Here is a 17,749-nt window from a genome sequence, read left to right as displayed (position 1 = left end):
AATTGAAAAAAAAAATGTTAATTTTTTTCTTCAATTTCTAGGTATGCTTTTTTAGAGTTTCTTTTAGAAAAAAAAATATATTTTTGAAAATTGTGGAACATTAAGAAATATAAAATATGGCAGATTGTAACATATTTACCACACACTATTTTTTTTTAATAATATAGCATACATTACGGCGCTACACTGAAAACAATTGTATATGATCATTCATCCAAAATTTGTATCATATTAAATTTACATTTAACCAATTTAATTTCAAATTCAACTCGTTTATTTTATTAGGGTATGTTTGATGAATGCAATAACCGATGAATAATAATTATATGATTTGTTTTTATAAAACTCCATGTGTGAATTTCCAAATAATTTACAATAGTCTGCTTGTGTCATAATTTTATTGAAGCAGTGCTCACTTTATAACCGATAAGAAGGCTGGTCGTTATATATGTGGGTATGTACATATGTATGTGCAAGGTGAATTTTAGTCACTTTTAAGATTACACACACACGAAGATGCTTGCGTAAGCGAGCCGCCAATGACCAGCGCTGTTAGACTGATACGCAGATACGCAAACGTGAAAGCTATTTGGTCAAAGATCTTTAACGTGCACTTGAATGTATCAATCATTTGGCTTGGAATGTATTAGTTAAATAAACATATTTATAATAAATAATTACATTAGTTTTACTATATAATTTATATATATTACATTTACAATGCGACAATTTTTTTTTTTTTTTTCAAAGTAAAAATTATAAAATTTCAAAAATCTAAAAGAAATCTACATTGCAGTTTCTCAAAAGAAATTTAATTAATTATAGTATTCAACAGGTTCCGTTAACTGTAAATTGCGGCACTACGCTTGCATGTGGGCGTTGAACAGACAAATTGTATATAATAAAAGCTAATCCTCCGACGGCCTTAAAAAAATCTGCCAGCGATTCACGAAGATTTGCAATTTGGTTTCAAAGTCCAGCAGCGCTTAATTAAAAAATAATAGTATTTAATTTATTCTACATTTTAGATAAGCAAAATGTGCGCTTTTGGTAAATCATGTGCCATAATTTTCAAAAAACACACCTCCAAAACGAAGTAAGGGCAAGCAAACAAATAAATATATCGTACGCATATACATATGTAAACATGTACACGTAAAAGAGTATGTGTGAACCGCGATATTCATGTTATGAATACTAATACATGTTAAATGTCTATACGTTGCCTCGCTTCAGTATTTTTATATACAAACGTACAAACATAGCAAATTTGTTTATTTTCTTGTTTGTCAGAAAAAACAATACTTGTCAGAGTTCAAAGTCCTACTGTCTTATATGTATGTTTGTGCTAACAAATGTATATTTTGCACAACTGTATGTTAGTGGATCTGTATATACTATATCTAGTAGCCACTCATACATCCCAGTTGTTTAGACTTCTCGCAACAAGTGCGCGAAAACCACAAAAGTGCGATTCTCAAAGAGTGTACGCGTTGGTCCGTTTTGAAAATATGCGACATATTGTTATTGTTGTTGATATGTATTTCTAAACAAACCCTGCAGTAAATTAGACTGGCACGTTGTGGAACAACAGTTTCATAAGTTTAAGTTGGGATTTTTAGCATTTTTAAGTGTTGGATTAATTATAAATTGCCTTTTACTGTGTATTAAAGGCACTCAAGGGGAATATTGTTAGTTTTTAAGGTAATTCTTATTTTATATTAATTTTTATGTTATTATTTTTTAATATAAATAATTTTATACATCAAAATTTATTGTATGGTAAAATATATGTTGCATTTTACACTGAATTCGATAATTCACTGAATCGATAATAATAATATATGTAGTAATATTTAATATTCCCATATTTTAATTTAATATTTTTGTTATTTTATTTTATATATTTTTTTTTAATTTTCATTTTGTTAAAATATTAATATAAATTTATTATTTTCCAGTCACTCAGCTGGCAATATTTACATCTAACTGGCCATGGCTGCCTACCAACAAGCAATAACCGTACCTTTTTAACAGCTGTGCCAACCGGGTGTGGTGCCATGAAAATTATGAAATTTTATTACAAAACCGATAAAATGGAAAAATAGTACAAAAGCCAAAATAGCTGACACTAAAATTCTCAACAGGGTATTTTGAACTTGTAATTACATATATGCACATTGTAAATATGTTTGCACACACGTGCATTGTGGTAATATGAAGTCAATGGAAGTCGAAATCTTTTAGCAGATGCGCCGTACTTTTAGGAAAGCAGCAGGCAATTGTACTGAGCGCGTAACTGCCACTCAGGGGGGTAGTGGGACCAAGCATAACATTATAAAAAAAAATTATTATCAAACCTCCGAGTGTACTTCTGCTCATAAACATCTTCAAGGTGTTCTTAGTGGGCTTAAACATTGTAAAAACCTTCATTTGTAGGTTAATGTCTGAGCTGAACCACAGAAGAAGTTTAGTTAAACAGTTAACATATATATAATATATGTATACATACATTATTAAGTATATGTTTATATTTTTACAATCGCAAGTTATGCACATAATTTGCCAAAGCTTTTAAGTTGCTTTTACAAAAACAAGGCTTAATTTTGTTTACTTTTATCAACAATCATTTACTAAAAGTGTAAAGGAATGCAAACAGTTTTAAATACAAACATACAAACAACAATATGCAAAGCGCATGTGTGTACCTATAGGTATTTATGTATGTATATATACTTCAGCATGCTTCACAAGTTAGTTTGTAAAATTCGAAGACGAAAAATTCAGTGGATTTGTAAATACACACGTCGTATGTACATATGTGTGTATACAGATATGTATGTATGTAAAAAGTAAAAAAGAGTGTATGTATGTAACTCTATGCTTCTCTATCTTCAAATAAAGTTCTCGCAAGCAAATCGTGCCCAGCAAATAATCATGTACTATTTTTAAGCTTCAAACACATTAAGTTCATTCCATGTGCCTACTAAATACATACATATAGAATGTATTTTAAGATACATGGAGCACACATAAATACACTCCTACTCCAAATACATATGTATGTATTTATATTTGCCTATTTTAGTGGCAAACAGGAGAAACGAACTCGTTGGATGCCAGACAGTAAATCAGACTGTGTTAAGGCCAGCGGGGAAAGTCATATTCATACAAAAATATACATATATAAATATTATATGAGTGTGTGTATGTTATCTTGCATATTTTCAATTTTCCAATTTTATTAATAATATTTATAAGCTGATTGCTTTGCGCCATTTTGTTTCAATTATCTGTCTACAAATATTAATTGTGATTTGTCTATGAACTGGCAGCTGCCCACACACGGCTGACACGTACACAAAAATAAACACACACCAACACATATAAACACTGTTGCATATGAAATGCACCAGTTTACAGCTGAACGTATTCAGGGTAGTATAGAAGTAACTACTCATTTCTCTGGACTACACGAATTTCTACAACAGGTAATAGACAGAGAGTGCTGATGTGCCGAGCCCGCGCGCATACATACAAACAGCGCTTATCATATACGGGTGCCTACATACAGTTCTACAGCAATACGTGATGTGTAAATATGTATGTAAATATATAACACATATTTATTTATATATACATATTTGTTGTAAAGATCTAGAGACTCAAGCATTTTCGCTGGCGGTTAGTAAGCCTTTAGCAGCCAAACGATCAAGTTGGTTATTTTGAGTGCAAACGGACGAATTAATACAGGAAAATCAAGTATACTGAAAAGAAAAGAAAATACGTGGAACTTACAAGCAAACATACACACACAGACATATTTGTATTGAAGAGTTGAAGAAAATTGGAAATAAAAATTAATAGAAATAAAGTGATAGTGAGGCGCATAAAAGACGTAAGTGTAAAAAACGGTAAAATGCAAATAAAACAAAATACAAAAAAAAAGAAAAGTCGGCGATAAGCAACAAAAATAAAAAAAAAATTGCGACCTTCTAAATATGTAATCTAGTTTATGCAGAATCTAGTGTGTGTGAATATGTTTGGTGGTGATTTTTCTACCGTTTCCTACTAGACAAATAAACACATGCAACATTCAAACATACTTGACCGAGTTTTGAACCAACAACAAAGCACTTTAACTTGTTTTCTAAGTCACACATGTTGAATGTGTGTGTATACATATGTATTTTGTATACATATTGAGTTATAAACACACATATTTGTCTGTGCATGTGTGTGCGGCTTTGTTTGTTGCATAGCTTAATAATAGTGTTGCTACTAAGTAAAGGTGCTTAGTTGAAGTCATTAGAAATTATTTCTATTCATATTTTAATATAAAATTAATTGCGTAATAAATATACAGCAAGTCAAAATACGAATGTAAATACAAATATACATACATGTGTGCATACATATGACTTTTAAAAACTTACATATGTACATGTATATATAGATACATATGTATATGCATAATACCTTTATCAGTTGAATGTTTTGATCCGATTGCCTGCGCGATGGGCTCGTTGTTTATTAAAGAAACCGGTTCGCTTTATAGTTGTTGGTAGTTTTTGATTTTCTTTTTTTTTTTGCTTTTTGAATTTGTTTATGAGATTTTAATGAGAGAGAGTTAAATAAAGGCAAACTCTAGGGTTTTATTTGTGTGTATATGGCACTCCGAGTTGGTAGGTGTGTGCCCAGTTGGAAAGTTGTTGAGAATTTTACCGAAAAAATTAATCAAATAATAAAAAATAGCAACAATTATGCGGTATTTAAACCTTTTTTCATGAAATGTATTTTGAGGTTAGGTTGAAGAAATTATCTCGAGACGCGGATCAGTGCTGAAAATTTATTAATATTGGAAATATTAGAGTTATAATAAACATAAAACAATTTTAAAATTAAATATTTCAAAAATTTAGCATAATTTAGTAAAAAAACAACAACAACAATTTTATTAAGATTAGATTCAAACTATTTCTACTGTAAGTTTGTGACAACATATTTTATAATTTTCACTTTTTAAACTCAAAACGCTTGCTTTTTTGTTCATTATTAAACAATATTTCATTTTTTATTTAAAAAAATATCCGACTGCTGCTATAAAAAATATATATAGGCAAAATACTAGTTGTTTTTGCGTTTTAAAGTGGTTATTTACAATTGCTTAGCTTCACTACCGACCTTCCTCTAAGCAAATGCCATTATTTACTACAGGGCATGAATGAATCCGCAAACATTCACATGCGCTCTGCAACATATTTATATATATGTGTATGTATATGTAAGAAATCGAATAGAGAAACATATTCTCCAAAAACGCCACCTAATAAGAGTGGATGATGGAGGCAAAAAAACACGAATTTGGACTTTGCACCTTTGTGCACAACAAATTAAGCGCAGTAACTGTAACTGTGTGTGAACGCATTTGTATGTGCGTACATATGTGTATTGACTCAGCGGAGAGGTAAAAAAATAAATAAATATCTTTCAACTTTATGATACAACAAACAATTGAGAAAAGTAAAGCACGCGGTTAATTTCGTTGTGTTTACATACATATGCACATGTATTTACGTATTTGCTACGATATTTTCATAACAACTACGCTTTTTCCAATTACAAATTATTATTTATTAAAGTAATTAATGATTTATTTTTGTAGGGAAAACAGAAATATAATAAAATTTATACTGAGAGAGAGAGAGAGGGTTGTTGTTTAATTTGTATTTTTTTGTTGTTCAAATTTAGAAAATCAAAAATTTAGATTATTTAGTTTAGAAATTATTATGGTATCTCTAAATAGGTCAGGTAATATAATCGCATTGAAAACGTTTATTCTAGAAAGAAATAGAAATCAGCTGCTTTAGTTACTGTAAATATGTATGTGATTGTAAAATTGTTGCATATATTTTAGCAATACTAAGCAAATCAGCTGTTTCCTTTAATGCCATAACGCGCTGATAACGGTTTTATGCAAAAATAATAATGATTAAATATTTTTTCTGCATTAAATAGTAATTTCGGTTTGATTGTTATTAAAAAAATTGCCAAAAACAAATGCAATAACAAGAACAATAATAAAAAAAAAAGTTGGAAATTAGATTTTAGCATTGCAAGTGTTATATAAGATATGTAATTAGCATATTTTATTATTAATGGATTCTGCACTTTACCGGACATCATATCCACACCGATTTCCTAGTTCCGCCGTTAAAAAACTATAAATTGTAGCATACAATTCGGCTGTTTCCTCACCATAATTGCTAAAGTGACGAAAATGGCAAAGTTTCGAAATAACGGTAATTAGTTATTGTTTTATATTGAACAAAACATGTTTTAAAAAACACAGCACACACATAGCAAAAAAAATAAAAATTCAAAAATCATTCGTCTTGAAGAAAAGCGCATTAGAAGCAATATTAAAGGCTTATAAAATTATATGAGTTATACAAGAATAAAACAGATTACCTATGATTACGAAATTCTTTTCACACATAAGATCAGTAATAATTACTTAAGGCATTTGTCAGTTGAGTTTTTGAGGTTAGAAGCAAGATAACCTTGTGATCAACAATGTAATCATAAAAAATGTCATTTTTGTGTTGTAACAGTTGCAAACGAGTCACTATCGCATTTACATAAGTCTAAGGGTGAACGACAGAGCTTATAAGATAGATCAGCAAATATTAAACGATTTCTATTTCCACGCTTTATCACACAGATTGAAATTATTTTGTGAGTGGCTTAATTTGCCTGTACAATGGCTGAAGCCCATTCTGCTGTGGCATTTTCCTTTGCCATCACCCACGAAGGCTTCGACATCAACTATGACCAGGAGGTGCTAAATCTCGTCTGGAATTCCGGTGTGCGTTCATGGAAGAAACGCATAGCACGTGCACGTGTAAGTTGTTTGCGCACTTTCTACGTTAAACATTTAACAAAAACAACAAAAAACATATACAATTTCTATTTACAGAATGGCGTACGTAACGGTGTCTATCCGGCGCATATACAAAGCCTATGGCTCATTACGGCCATTGCCATGGGTCTGCATTTCTCCGGTTTTGCAGTACCATTTGATCTCGTCCATAGAATACTGGTGCATCTGCCAGCCAATACGGTTAATTGGCAGGTGACAGCGTGCTTTGGTGCAGCACTAATCATTTGGCTTTCCATATGCTTCACAATGCGTTATACGCTGAAATTGCTGCTCATGTACAAAGGTTGGATGTATGAGTCGCGAGCGCCGGGCAGTAAAGTGTCGTTGAAGACCAAAGTGTGGGCGGGTGTAGTTAAAGTACTCTCCAGCTGGAATACACCAGGGCTATACAGTTTTCAAGGTTCACTGCCGCGACTACCGGTGCCCGCGTTGCACGACACAATGCAACGGTATTTACGTTCGGTACGTCCTCTACTGGATGATGAGAATTTCGCGCGTATGGAGGGTTTAGCCAAGGAATTTGAGGGCACGATTGGCAAGAAATTACAATGGTATCTAACGTTGAAAAGTTGGTGGGCCACCAATTACGTTTCCGATTGGTGGGAGGAATATGTTTATCTGCGCGGACGTAGTCCTTTGATGATCAACAGCAACTTCTATGGCACTGATGCGATTTTCATGAATTTAACAAATAATCAAGCAGCGCGCGCAGCCAATGTTGTGTACTTGTTGTTGGGATTCAGACGTTCAATTGAACGCCAAGAATTGCAGCCGGTAAGCAATACATATATATTCATAAGCTTTTCACATATTTACATTTATTTATTTTACCACCACACACACACAAAAATACAGATAATGGTGCAAGGCATGATACCGCTTTGTTCGTGGCAATATGAACGCACATTCAATACGGTGCGAGTGCCCGGTTTAGAAACTGACCGCATAGTACACTATCGCGATTCCAATCATATTGTTGTGTTGCACAAAGGACGTTACTTTAAGGTGGTTATCTATTACAAAGGTCGCATTTTGCGTCCATGTGAGATACAAATACAAATGGAAGAAATACTGAACTCCAAAGCCACCCCGCTGCCCAGTGAGGAACACTTGGCGGCGTTAACCACAATGAATCGTTCGAAATGGGCTGAAATACGTAATGCGCATTTTGCGCGTGGCGTAAATCGCGTTTCACTTAACCTCGTAGAGTCTGCTGCCTTTGTACTGTCATTGGATGATGAAGCATATGAATTTGATTTGGCGCATCCTGAATTATTGGATAAATTTGGCAAGACATTATTACATGGCAATGGTTGCAATCGTTGGTTTGACAAGAGCTTCACCGTTTGTGTTGGTTCAAATGGCCGTGTGGGTTTCAATGCCGAACATACTTGGTAAGTATGCTTTATTGAATTTTGTGCATTTTCAAAACACATTGCGATACATCAACTACTGCTATGACACGATTTCGTTGCAACTTGTAAAAATATTAAACCTTTTTAAAAGGGCCGATGCTGCTGTAATGGCTCACGTATGGGAGAATCTTGTTATGGACGATGCGACCACCAACGGGTAAACAAGATTCTATATGTTAACAGTAGAAAATAAACTGCAAGTCTTATAGACTTAGCAAGTTTTAAACTTTATATTTGTTGTTGAATAATTAAAACTGGTGAAGGTCTTGTATTTTACACTCTCCATGCACCTAATTGGTAGTTGGTTAGTTTGCTGACAAGCTTACTTTGAAATTATACATTTATTATTTTTTTAAACATTTGTGTGCTTACAATTTTACTTAAACAGCATTTTCGATTTTTTTTTCGATTTTAAAACAAAAAGTATAACCTTTTCAGCATGATTTCAACGCCTTTTCTTTATATTTTTGTATGCACATATATAAACACAATAATGATGAAAACTTTAAAAATCCACTTACAGTATTAAAGGTATTATATTATATTTTTAAGACTGTGGCAACTTTAAAATAATTAGTTTTATATATATCTTTAGCGACTTTAAAGTAAGTTGCAGTCGAAAAATTACAATTACAAATCCAACGTTCATAAGTTCCTTTTCAACTATACAGATGTTTCTTATAATACCTTTGCTTAAGTACCATTAAGATAATCAAATTGTGAACACTTACTTCCTTGCTTCCTGTTTGGACATATATTAAAAACTTCCTTTAATTTCTTCAAATCTTAAAACACTGACCTTGACTTTTCCGGTCGGTAACGTTGCGATTGTGATTGAACTTTGCGATTGAATTTCGTTTTGAATAAATGTGACCAAATATAAAACATCTGCCACATTTAACACTTTTAGAATTCGTTGAGCACTTAATTTTATTTTTTACAATGAATTTAATACCGATTCTTGAATAATTTTATTTAAATGCTAGAAGTAGCAAATCCAAACTTCTTATCTGTCAAAATGAAATAAAAGACTAAAATGGCCGATCTTGCCAATTTACTTGTCCACACTCTCGCATATATGCCATTTAGAAGCCAAATTAACAAAGAATTATCGAAAATCGAATGCAGAACGCGAAAATTGAAAATTTATCTATTTTTACAAACCCACATACATACAAACGTAAAAAATACATACATATATAAAAATTATGTACTTCAACTGTCACTCGTAAGTGGTTTACAAATTTACAAATAATTGTAAATAAAAGTTAAATACTTCCTTTGCAAAAATCATTGAAATATTGACAATATTGCAACGTAAATATTTGCATATACTCCTACATTACCAATGCATTGAAACCATTGTAAATATGTATGCAGAAACTTATTGAATGCTGTTTCAAGTAATATTTCTTTTCAAATGTTTTAGGGCTGATGCACCGGTTATGGGTCATCTTTGGGAATATATTTTCGGTGATGATATATATGGGTAATAGATTTATGCACCTATGTATATGAATACCATCACATATTTATATTTGTCTACTAAATGTTAATATCAATGTACAAACATAAATATCACTTATACTATATAATATGTAATTGTGCTTCGTTTTGTAATTGTCATCTATATTTGTATGTCATATGTTTAAAACTAACTAATGATTACACATTTATTATTTAAATTGTCTCGCTTTCTAACCACTTCTGTTTGTTGCGCATGTTTATTAACGTAAATAACATTAATTGTAGTTCGTATGTAATTTCATCTAATAACTATGTAATGCCTTAAATAGTCAATCATAACATACATACATACGTTGAAACTGTACATGTATTTAATATTTAAAACTTATTCATTTATAAATATTAGATACGATGAGGTTGGTAACACAAAGGGAAAACCCGAATTTCAACCACCATCGCCCACACGTTTGAGTTGGGATCTCACAGCTTTGCAACCACAAATTGAAGAGGCGACATTAGATGCTACCAAGCTTATAAATGTAAGTTACTTGATATTAGCATACATACATATTAAATACATGTATATTACAACGCTGTGAATTATTCAACTAGGATGTGGACCTACGCATTCTGGTACATAACCAGTACGGTAAAGGTTTCATGAAAAAGTGTCGCCTATCTCCTGATGCATATATACAAATGGCACTACAATTAGCTTATTACCGTGACGCTGGTCGATTCTCATTAACATACGAAGCATCTATGACACGCTTATTCCGTGAGGGACGCACTGAAACCGTGCGTCCTTGCACAATTGAATCAGCAGCTTGGGTGAAAGCAATGGAAGACAGTAATACAACGGTAAGTTGATTCCATAGTATATGTATATATATAATTGTTCTAATTTTCTTAATTTTTCTAGAGCGAGGAGCGCGTAAAACTTTTACAGCAGGCATGTGATCGTCATCAGCTTGGCTACCAAGATGCCATGTGTGGACGTGGTATTGATCGTCATCTGTTTTGTCTTTATGTAGTTTCTAAATACCTAGAAGTTGATTCACCATTCCTCAATGAGGTGTTGAGCGAGCCGTGGCGCTTGTCCACCAGTCAAACTCCACACGGGCAAACGCCGAAAATGGATTTGAAGAAACATCCAAACTGTATCAGTTCTGGTGGCGGTTTCGGCCCAGTCGCTGACGATGGCTACGGTGTGTCGTATATAATAGCGGGCGAAAACTTAATATTCTTCCACATATCAGCTAAATTAAACTGCAAACAGACGGTAAGTACCGTCAAAATGCGATAAAGATCGAAAGTCAATATTTTATTTCGGCTTTTAATTTTTTTATTTCATCTTTTTTTATTTTCATCACTTAGGATGTGCATCGTTTTGGCGATAATATCTGTAAAGCATTGGCCGACATACGTGCAATGTTTGAGGAGCATTTTAAAAACCAATCATGCCAAGGAGAATCTAAAGCAAACAACGGGACTGCCTCAACGAAGCCAAATAAGGCGAAATTAGTAAAATAAATTTATTATACATACGTAAATACTACATGCATACTGAAATTATTGTTAGAACTTTTAGAACTTAGTTGTAAGTGTTAAAATATGATAGTTGATTTGTATCATAATTATATTTTTTGTATACCGTAAGTCAAAGCAATGAAGTCAAATTATTGATTTTCACAAATTGTGAACAATTTTAAGACGTTATTTTTTAAATTTATTTTAAGAAATTTAATAAAAAATTAAAAAAAAAAAACAATATTTTTAATTAATAAACGGTTAGTGCCGCCTTCTATCCCGATCATTTCGAGAGTCGCGGTTGTCATAACGCCGATCTTTATAATCATCACGCCGGTAGTCATCTCTATAATCATCACGTCCACTACGGTAATTATTTGTGCCGCCTGAACGATCATCCCAGTGTCGATTACTGCTTGATGTCGAAGTAACACCAAAACGATCACGCTCACGATCGCGTTCACGTTGTCTACTGTAATCTTCTAACTCGGTATCATAATCACGAGCACGACCACTTCTTTGATCACGCGCACCAGTAGGACTACGCGACCGTGAACGTGAGTGATCTTTACGTGATCTTTTCTTAGCCGAAGAAGATGATTTATTTTTGTCATCATCTCGCTCTGCACCACCACCATCGTCATCGCTAACTACATCGTCATCTAAATCTTCATCCAAGGAGGATACTTTCGGTTCAAGTTCATTATTTTCCTCAAGTACAGCACGTTTTTGTATACGAGGTAATATTATATCGCACACACGATCGCTACGGAGTAACTCATCTATAAAATCGTCCATGTGAACAATTTCATATTGTCCAGCTCTATTTTGGCGGCGTAGCTTACGATTGTCGTTATATAAAGGTTCCAAGTATTTGTAACAATCTAAAGCACTGCCAGTAAGACTATAAATGTGAAAAGAAATATTAATGTTATTCATTATAATTTAATATTTTGCACACTATGAACTAACCGTAAATAAAACGCGCCCAGTGCACGCACATATTTAAACTCTTCATTCTTTATAAACTCCACCACTATATCCTTTTCTGGTTGAATTTGTAGCATTTTAAGCGTAAGACACAGAAATTGTGTCGGCTTTATATTACCACCGTAAACACCACCGATGAATCGCAGTTCCATAGCTTTATCTACCAAAAGTTCGGCGGTGAGGGCAAAACATTGTTCCTTCCAATATTTAGAGTCATAAATGCGAGAACGTATAATTTTCTCCACCAGATACTGTGGATTTGTCCCATGGATATTTTTAGCTTCTTTTACCGTGCGATTTGCCATTATTTTTATTAAAAACTTTCTTACTTTTGCATTATTGTTTTAATGTGACTATTTTGTTTTGGTTGTGAATAGCGTTGTACAAAATTTATCGATAAGTTTAATCGATGTGTGTCAAATACTTAACGAAGACTTAAGATGTGATCATATTGGCAGCATAGAAAAACTGAACAAACTTCATGATTGATTTTACAACTCTATATCAAGATCATTTCCTACTAAATACTCTGGTGCATTTTCATTGGCCTTGGCAGCACAAAAAAATTTAAATTTGCACTGACAGAAAGAAAAAAAGGTAAACAAAGGGGATCAATTGAAATGTAAATAGATACTGCAATTATGGGAACAAAATTATTAAAATAATTTATATTTTTTAGAAATAGCTCATACATATATTTACTTGCAGTAAAATGATAAAATTAAATCGAAAATTTCACAAATTGTGGCTCTCTTTGAACTGCACATATTTGTTGTTGTATGTCACATTGTTTATGAAGCCTTTGGATATTGGGCATTGGAATCATTGTGAAATTTGCACACTACAATTACATATATTTCGCAATGAAAACATTTCATAAAATATATTTGAAACTAATTCGTTGTATTTTTATAAAAACTAAGGTAAGTTTGAGCATATATATGTAATATGCCGCATTGTTAAAAGTACGCAAAACAACAAAATATAATAGATAATTTTAATTGTTTACGTTGCAGTTTGTGGTAGAGCGTATTTGGTTTTATTCTATGACCTATTCAAAAAACGAGCAGATACGCCAATATTAATACATATGTAAATGTGCCGACATTTTCTTTATCACAATTTTGACTTCAAAATACAACTCTATTTCTACGAGCACAAAGTAAAATATAAACATGCGATATGTGTTTCAAAATTAAAAATTAATATTTTTGCCCATTAGAAAGCGATTGGAAATATTATTTGGTAAAGTATATATGTTTACATTATTTTACTTTTCCATTTTGTTTCGTACGATAAAATAATCAACCACAGTGCATTTGTTATTTAAATTCAAGTTGCTAATCCATACACAATTGTCACATAATGGTTTAAGCGATTTATAAACCCATCAATTAGCCCATTCAAGCAAATGTTTCATGTCCGGATCATCTATATAGCAGTTAAACAAACTCATTAGATTTAAAATCATCATTCTCAGATAACTAATAATTTACCATCTTCCTGTGCTGTTGTAGCAGGTGCAGTAGCTTTCTTTTTCTCGGGAATTTTCTCCGGCATTTCGTCGGCTGGAACTTCGGGTAATGTAACATTTGGCTCTGGTATACCAATAACTTTCTTATCGAACTCCTCTTGTTCTAATTCATCCAATTCACGTTCCAGATCTTCATCATCAAGGTCAGCACCTGTATATTAAATATAGAGATAAACATAGAATACGAGTGATATCTCAATGTTTTTGTTTTTATACGAACCAAAGGCAACTGGATTTGATATAGCATCAGAGATTTCACGGGCAACATCTTGTTGCTCAGCAATATCATCCATCATATCATGAACGTTATCCACATCCCTAAAATAAAGTGAAAATTATCATTAACTAATTATGCACAGATCAAACAAGTATTTATGTACTAACATGTTTTTGTGAGCGGCTTTGAGTGCATCAGCCGCATTTTTCATTGTTGTCAAAACGGCTGTATTTGTATTAGCACTTTCCAAGGCTTCGCGTTGCATTTCAATCGTCGAAAGCGTGCCATCAATTTGTTGTAACTGCTTTTCGAGGCGCTTCTTTTTCTTAAGCGCTTGCAATGCGACTAAAATATAAAAGATATAAGTATAGAGTACTGTAAATTATATAGATGCAGAATATAATAAAAAGCAAATAGGGTTCTTTATAATCAGACATTGTTTAATATTAAATTTCCCTATAAGTGCAAACGAATATATACATATATATGTAATAAATTCACCAATGTTCATTATAAAATGCCAGATAAAATTTCAAATTGCCTTGATATTTCCTGATTGGGACACATAATTATTGTGCATAAGTAACATATATTTATAAAATTGTTTTATATTTTTAACATTACGTTCTAATCATTGGTAGAAATAGATGAATTCCGGAATGGGAAGAATAGTACCCACAGTTGTAGCATTATTTTAAGAAAATGGAAGAAGACAAAAAAGAGATGTTTAATAGTCAACAATGAGTCATTTCTTCTTCTCTGTTGACAATCCGCAAAAAATACGCAATTCACATGAACATTCTTTAAATGTTCTAATGCAGACAGTAAAATAATCGTACATTTTATTGAAATACAAAAAAAACGCTCACCTCTTTTGTTTTTCGATGCATTCTTCCTGGCAATGTTTAGTTCTTCTTCTATCTTAGACTCTAGAAACTCCTGTTTCTTAATAAGCATGTTCTCCGTCTCACGAAGTTTCTGTATGGCTTCGCCCGTGGTGGGCGCCACTTCTTTCTTGCCACCAAACATTTTACCGAAGAAACTCATTTTTCCCAATTTTATATTTTATATACACTTAAAAATAATACAATATCAATATCTGGAGTTATTTTTACTATAATCGTAACTTTTCTGCTTTCCTTCTATATAAAAAATAATTTTCGTTTTGACATTGAGTGCGTCATCGTCATTGTTGCCATATCATTTTGAATGTGTTGACGATAACTATAAGCTATCACAACAACTTAATAGTGATTTTTTATCGAAAATAGTAACATTATATAATCTATAAAATAAATTTAAATATTATAATGCATAAAGAGAAATGTGAAGTTTAATTTGTTCACTTCGTAACTACATCAATTCGATTATTATTTAAATAATTTCCATACAATATATTGTAATTATGTGGCAACTATATATGCATACATTCCAATAGAAGTATAGAAATATTTAGTGAAGTTAATCGTTTTGTCAAACAATTTTTTTTTATTAGTTTAAATTTGTGTTTTAGCTTATAATTTGTAAAATGGTAAGTAATAGCTAAATTAGAACTTATAGTGGCTAGTGCTGATAAAAAAATTAAAATAAAAAAGATGATGCCTAAATGATAATAATATTCTGTACAATATATTCAATATTCTGTGTTTTTCCGATGACTAACCCACAAAAACAACGAAAAACCTATATACAACATAGCCGGCAATAATAGCAATATAACATTTGCTATAAATCCAAAAAATTGTCATTATCTTCTACACAAAACTTATACTAGCAAAAAAAATCTACACAATTTCAAAACTCTTATGAACTCTTATTTTTGTTTTCATTTTAATGTTTTATACATGTTTCAATTATAAAAGGTTTGATAAGTAAACAGCTTTCTCACTCTTTTCTGACAACCTTTCTGCGTCAGCGAATACAACCTTTTGTAACGCAGTGTCAAATCTTAGCTGTCGCTACTTACCAAACCTTTTATAATTGATTGTATTTTATACATGTTATGACAATGGCGTGTCATTAAATTGAACTTGGGGGTAAGATTTCCTTAATAATTCACATTATTAATTTATATTTATTTAAGCGTGTTATTTTATCCGCAGACTATTATAATCGGAGCTAGAAGTGAAAATGTCATTATTCTTGGAACAGATAGTCGGATAACTGCAGCATCCTTTATTCTGCATTCAGAATTTTCGAAAATAGAAAAATTGAGTCGAAATATCTATGCTGCATTCTGTGGATGTTGTAGTATTACTACAGAATTGGATATGATTAAAAATGATTTAAAAATGTATGAATATCGCACACATAAAGACTCGTTGGTTTTTGATGCAGCCAATTTGATAAGGAATGTTATTTATAAGAATCGAGAAAAGCTCCATGGTACATGCTTAATAGTGGCAGGATGGGACTATAAAGAGGACACTCAATTATACATGATACATTCTAATGGTTTCCTTGAAAGAACTTCACTTGCTGCTGCGGGCAGTGGGTCTGAAATCGTTGAAGGCTTTCTGCAAAACCGATATAATACCGATATGAGTATAAATGAATGTAAATCGTTAGTAGAAGAAGGTAATTTCCAGTTTTGTTTGTATCTTTAATTGGAATAACCTTTATGAATTTGCATTACAGGTATTGAACTTGCTATATATAATGATACATCATGTGGCGGTAACAAAAGTATAGTTATTGTTGGACGTGACTAATCCGAGTTAGTGTTTAAAGTATTAAAAATATTGTAACACAATAACTAGTAATAAGAATTTACGTTTTTGACTTGAATACGTAAAATAATATAATAAACAATAAACTTATTTAAATTAACGGATAAAAGACTGCAGTTCCTACCAAATCTAAAGTAGTTTATCGATAACAAAACATCGATAATAATGTAAACATATGGTGAAACACGATAGTTGTCACATCTTTTGTTGTCAAGTAGTCCCCGGGGGTGAGTTTCCTTTGGCATCCAAGATGGCTGACTTTTTACCGGAAAATGGTTGCATTGTAGAATTTTTGCAAAATTTATTGAAAAGTTGTACAAAAAATACTGATTATTTGAAAGCATTAAATACTTTTTCGATAAAAAAGGAGTTCATTTTTTCTCTAATTGTTGCAACACCTCGTTCTCTTTCCAAATTGAAGAATAAGGAAAGCTTTTATTTGGGCTTCATTTTACCCATGTAAGTTATTTGACAGTTTCTCTACTTGTTTTTGCTTTTCATAATTAAAACTTTATTGGGATGGGGTGGCAAAAGAATAAAACGAACAAATTCAAAAAAAGGCAGAAAATAAAAAGGCACAATGAACAGAATTTAATTTCATATAGCTAATATATAATTTATTGTACTCATTTGAAAATATAGTGTAATCTTATATTTTTATGATTTATATGATTTAGCGTCAGTTGTTTAAAAGGGAGAAATATTTCTATATTCGAATGCAGTAACTTGGAAAATAAGTTTTGCACTATTTAAAAAAAAAAACCTTAATTAATCTTTAAAAGAAAAAAATATGTTCATATATTGCATTGTCTAAATATAGACAAATATATAAAATTGATAATATAACAAATTTATGTTATTATTATAAGAAGGGTTATTTTATTAACTGCTTGAACTCTCCCATGTTTATTCATTGATGAATGC

At 31.8% G+C, this 17,749-nt stretch overlaps 4 protein-coding genes and 1 long non-coding RNA gene across 11 annotated transcripts; 2 read left to right on the top strand and 3 right to left on the bottom strand.

The window, feature by feature from the left end:
- Positions 1 to 43: 43 nt before the first annotated feature.
- On the bottom strand, positions 44 to 9,508 carry LOC128922432 (uncharacterized). Its single transcript, XR_008471658.1, has 3 exons — positions 9,158 to 9,508; positions 4,480 to 4,841; positions 44 to 985 (listed from the first exon to the last, which is right to left on the bottom strand). It is a non-coding gene; the product is annotated as an uncharacterized LOC128922432 (long non-coding RNA).
- Positions 3,679 to 14,008, top strand: LOC105214513 (carnitine O-palmitoyltransferase 1, liver isoform). Of its 5 annotated transcripts, XR_008471657.1 has the most exons (12): positions 3,679 to 3,898; positions 6,725 to 6,904; positions 6,980 to 7,717; positions 7,799 to 8,337; positions 8,450 to 8,515; positions 9,788 to 9,847; positions 10,232 to 10,364; positions 10,438 to 10,686; positions 10,748 to 11,107; positions 11,203 to 12,095; positions 12,723 to 13,268; positions 13,362 to 14,008. XR_008471657.1 is itself a non-coding variant. In XM_054232825.1 (10 exons), exons 2-10 carry the CDS (start codon positions 6,764 to 6,766, stop codon positions 11,356 to 11,358), a joined length of 2,442 nt encoding a protein of 813 aa, XP_054088800.1. In that variant the 5' UTR covers positions 6,067 to 6,302; positions 6,725 to 6,763; the 3' UTR covers positions 11,359 to 11,567. The 5 variants fall into 5 exon arrangements, 3 of the variants coding, with proteins under 3 accessions (XP_011186298.2, XP_011186297.2, XP_054088800.1); XR_008471656.1 differs by having other exon boundaries at positions 12,723 to 14,008; XM_054232825.1 differs by lacking the exons at positions 3,679 to 3,898; positions 12,723 to 13,268; positions 13,362 to 14,008 and adding an exon at positions 6,067 to 6,302 and having other exon boundaries at positions 11,203 to 11,567.
- Positions 11,337 to 12,787, bottom strand: LOC105214512 (pre-mRNA-splicing factor 38). Its single transcript, XM_011187993.3, has 2 exons — positions 12,328 to 12,787; positions 11,337 to 12,259 (listed from the first exon to the last, which is right to left on the bottom strand). The coding sequence occupies exons 1-2, from the start codon at positions 12,648 to 12,650 to the stop codon at positions 11,617 to 11,619; spliced, it is 966 nt and encodes a 321-aa protein (XP_011186295.2). The 5' UTR covers positions 12,651 to 12,787; the 3' UTR covers positions 11,337 to 11,616.
- LOC105214514 (charged multivesicular body protein 4b) lies at positions 13,529 to 15,268 on the bottom strand. The gene is made up of 5 exons (XM_011187997.3): positions 14,966 to 15,268; positions 14,264 to 14,441; positions 14,100 to 14,197; positions 13,842 to 14,030; positions 13,529 to 13,776 (listed from the first exon to the last, which is right to left on the bottom strand). The coding sequence occupies exons 1-5, from the start codon at positions 15,141 to 15,143 to the stop codon at positions 13,736 to 13,738; spliced, it is 684 nt and encodes a 227-aa protein (XP_011186299.1). The 5' UTR covers positions 15,144 to 15,268; the 3' UTR covers positions 13,529 to 13,735.
- Positions 15,269 to 15,470: 202 nt separating this feature from the next.
- On the top strand, positions 15,471 to 16,934 carry LOC105214515 (uncharacterized). 3 transcript variants are annotated; one of them, XM_011187998.3, is made up of 3 exons: positions 15,471 to 15,627; positions 16,199 to 16,673; positions 16,734 to 16,934. In XM_011187998.3, exons 1-3 carry the CDS (start codon positions 15,625 to 15,627, stop codon positions 16,805 to 16,807), a joined length of 552 nt encoding a protein of 183 aa, XP_011186300.2. In that variant the 5' UTR covers positions 15,471 to 15,624; the 3' UTR covers positions 16,808 to 16,934. The 3 variants fall into 3 exon arrangements, with proteins under 3 accessions (XP_011186300.2, XP_054088803.1, XP_054088802.1); XM_054232828.1 differs by having other exon boundaries at positions 15,544 to 15,627; positions 16,180 to 16,673; XM_054232827.1 differs by lacking the exon at positions 15,471 to 15,627 and adding an exon at positions 15,725 to 16,132.
- The last annotated feature ends 815 nt before the right edge of the window (positions 16,935 to 17,749 follow it).

This window comes from Zeugodacus cucurbitae, chromosome 6, assembly GCF_028554725.1.
Source record: "Zeugodacus cucurbitae isolate PBARC_wt_2022May chromosome 6, idZeuCucr1.2, whole genome shotgun sequence".
Taxonomy (NCBI): domain Eukaryota; kingdom Metazoa; phylum Arthropoda; class Insecta; order Diptera; family Tephritidae; genus Zeugodacus; species Zeugodacus cucurbitae.
The sequence above is the reverse complement of the archived record's forward strand: the minus strand, read 5'-3'. Positions and strand labels throughout refer to the sequence as shown.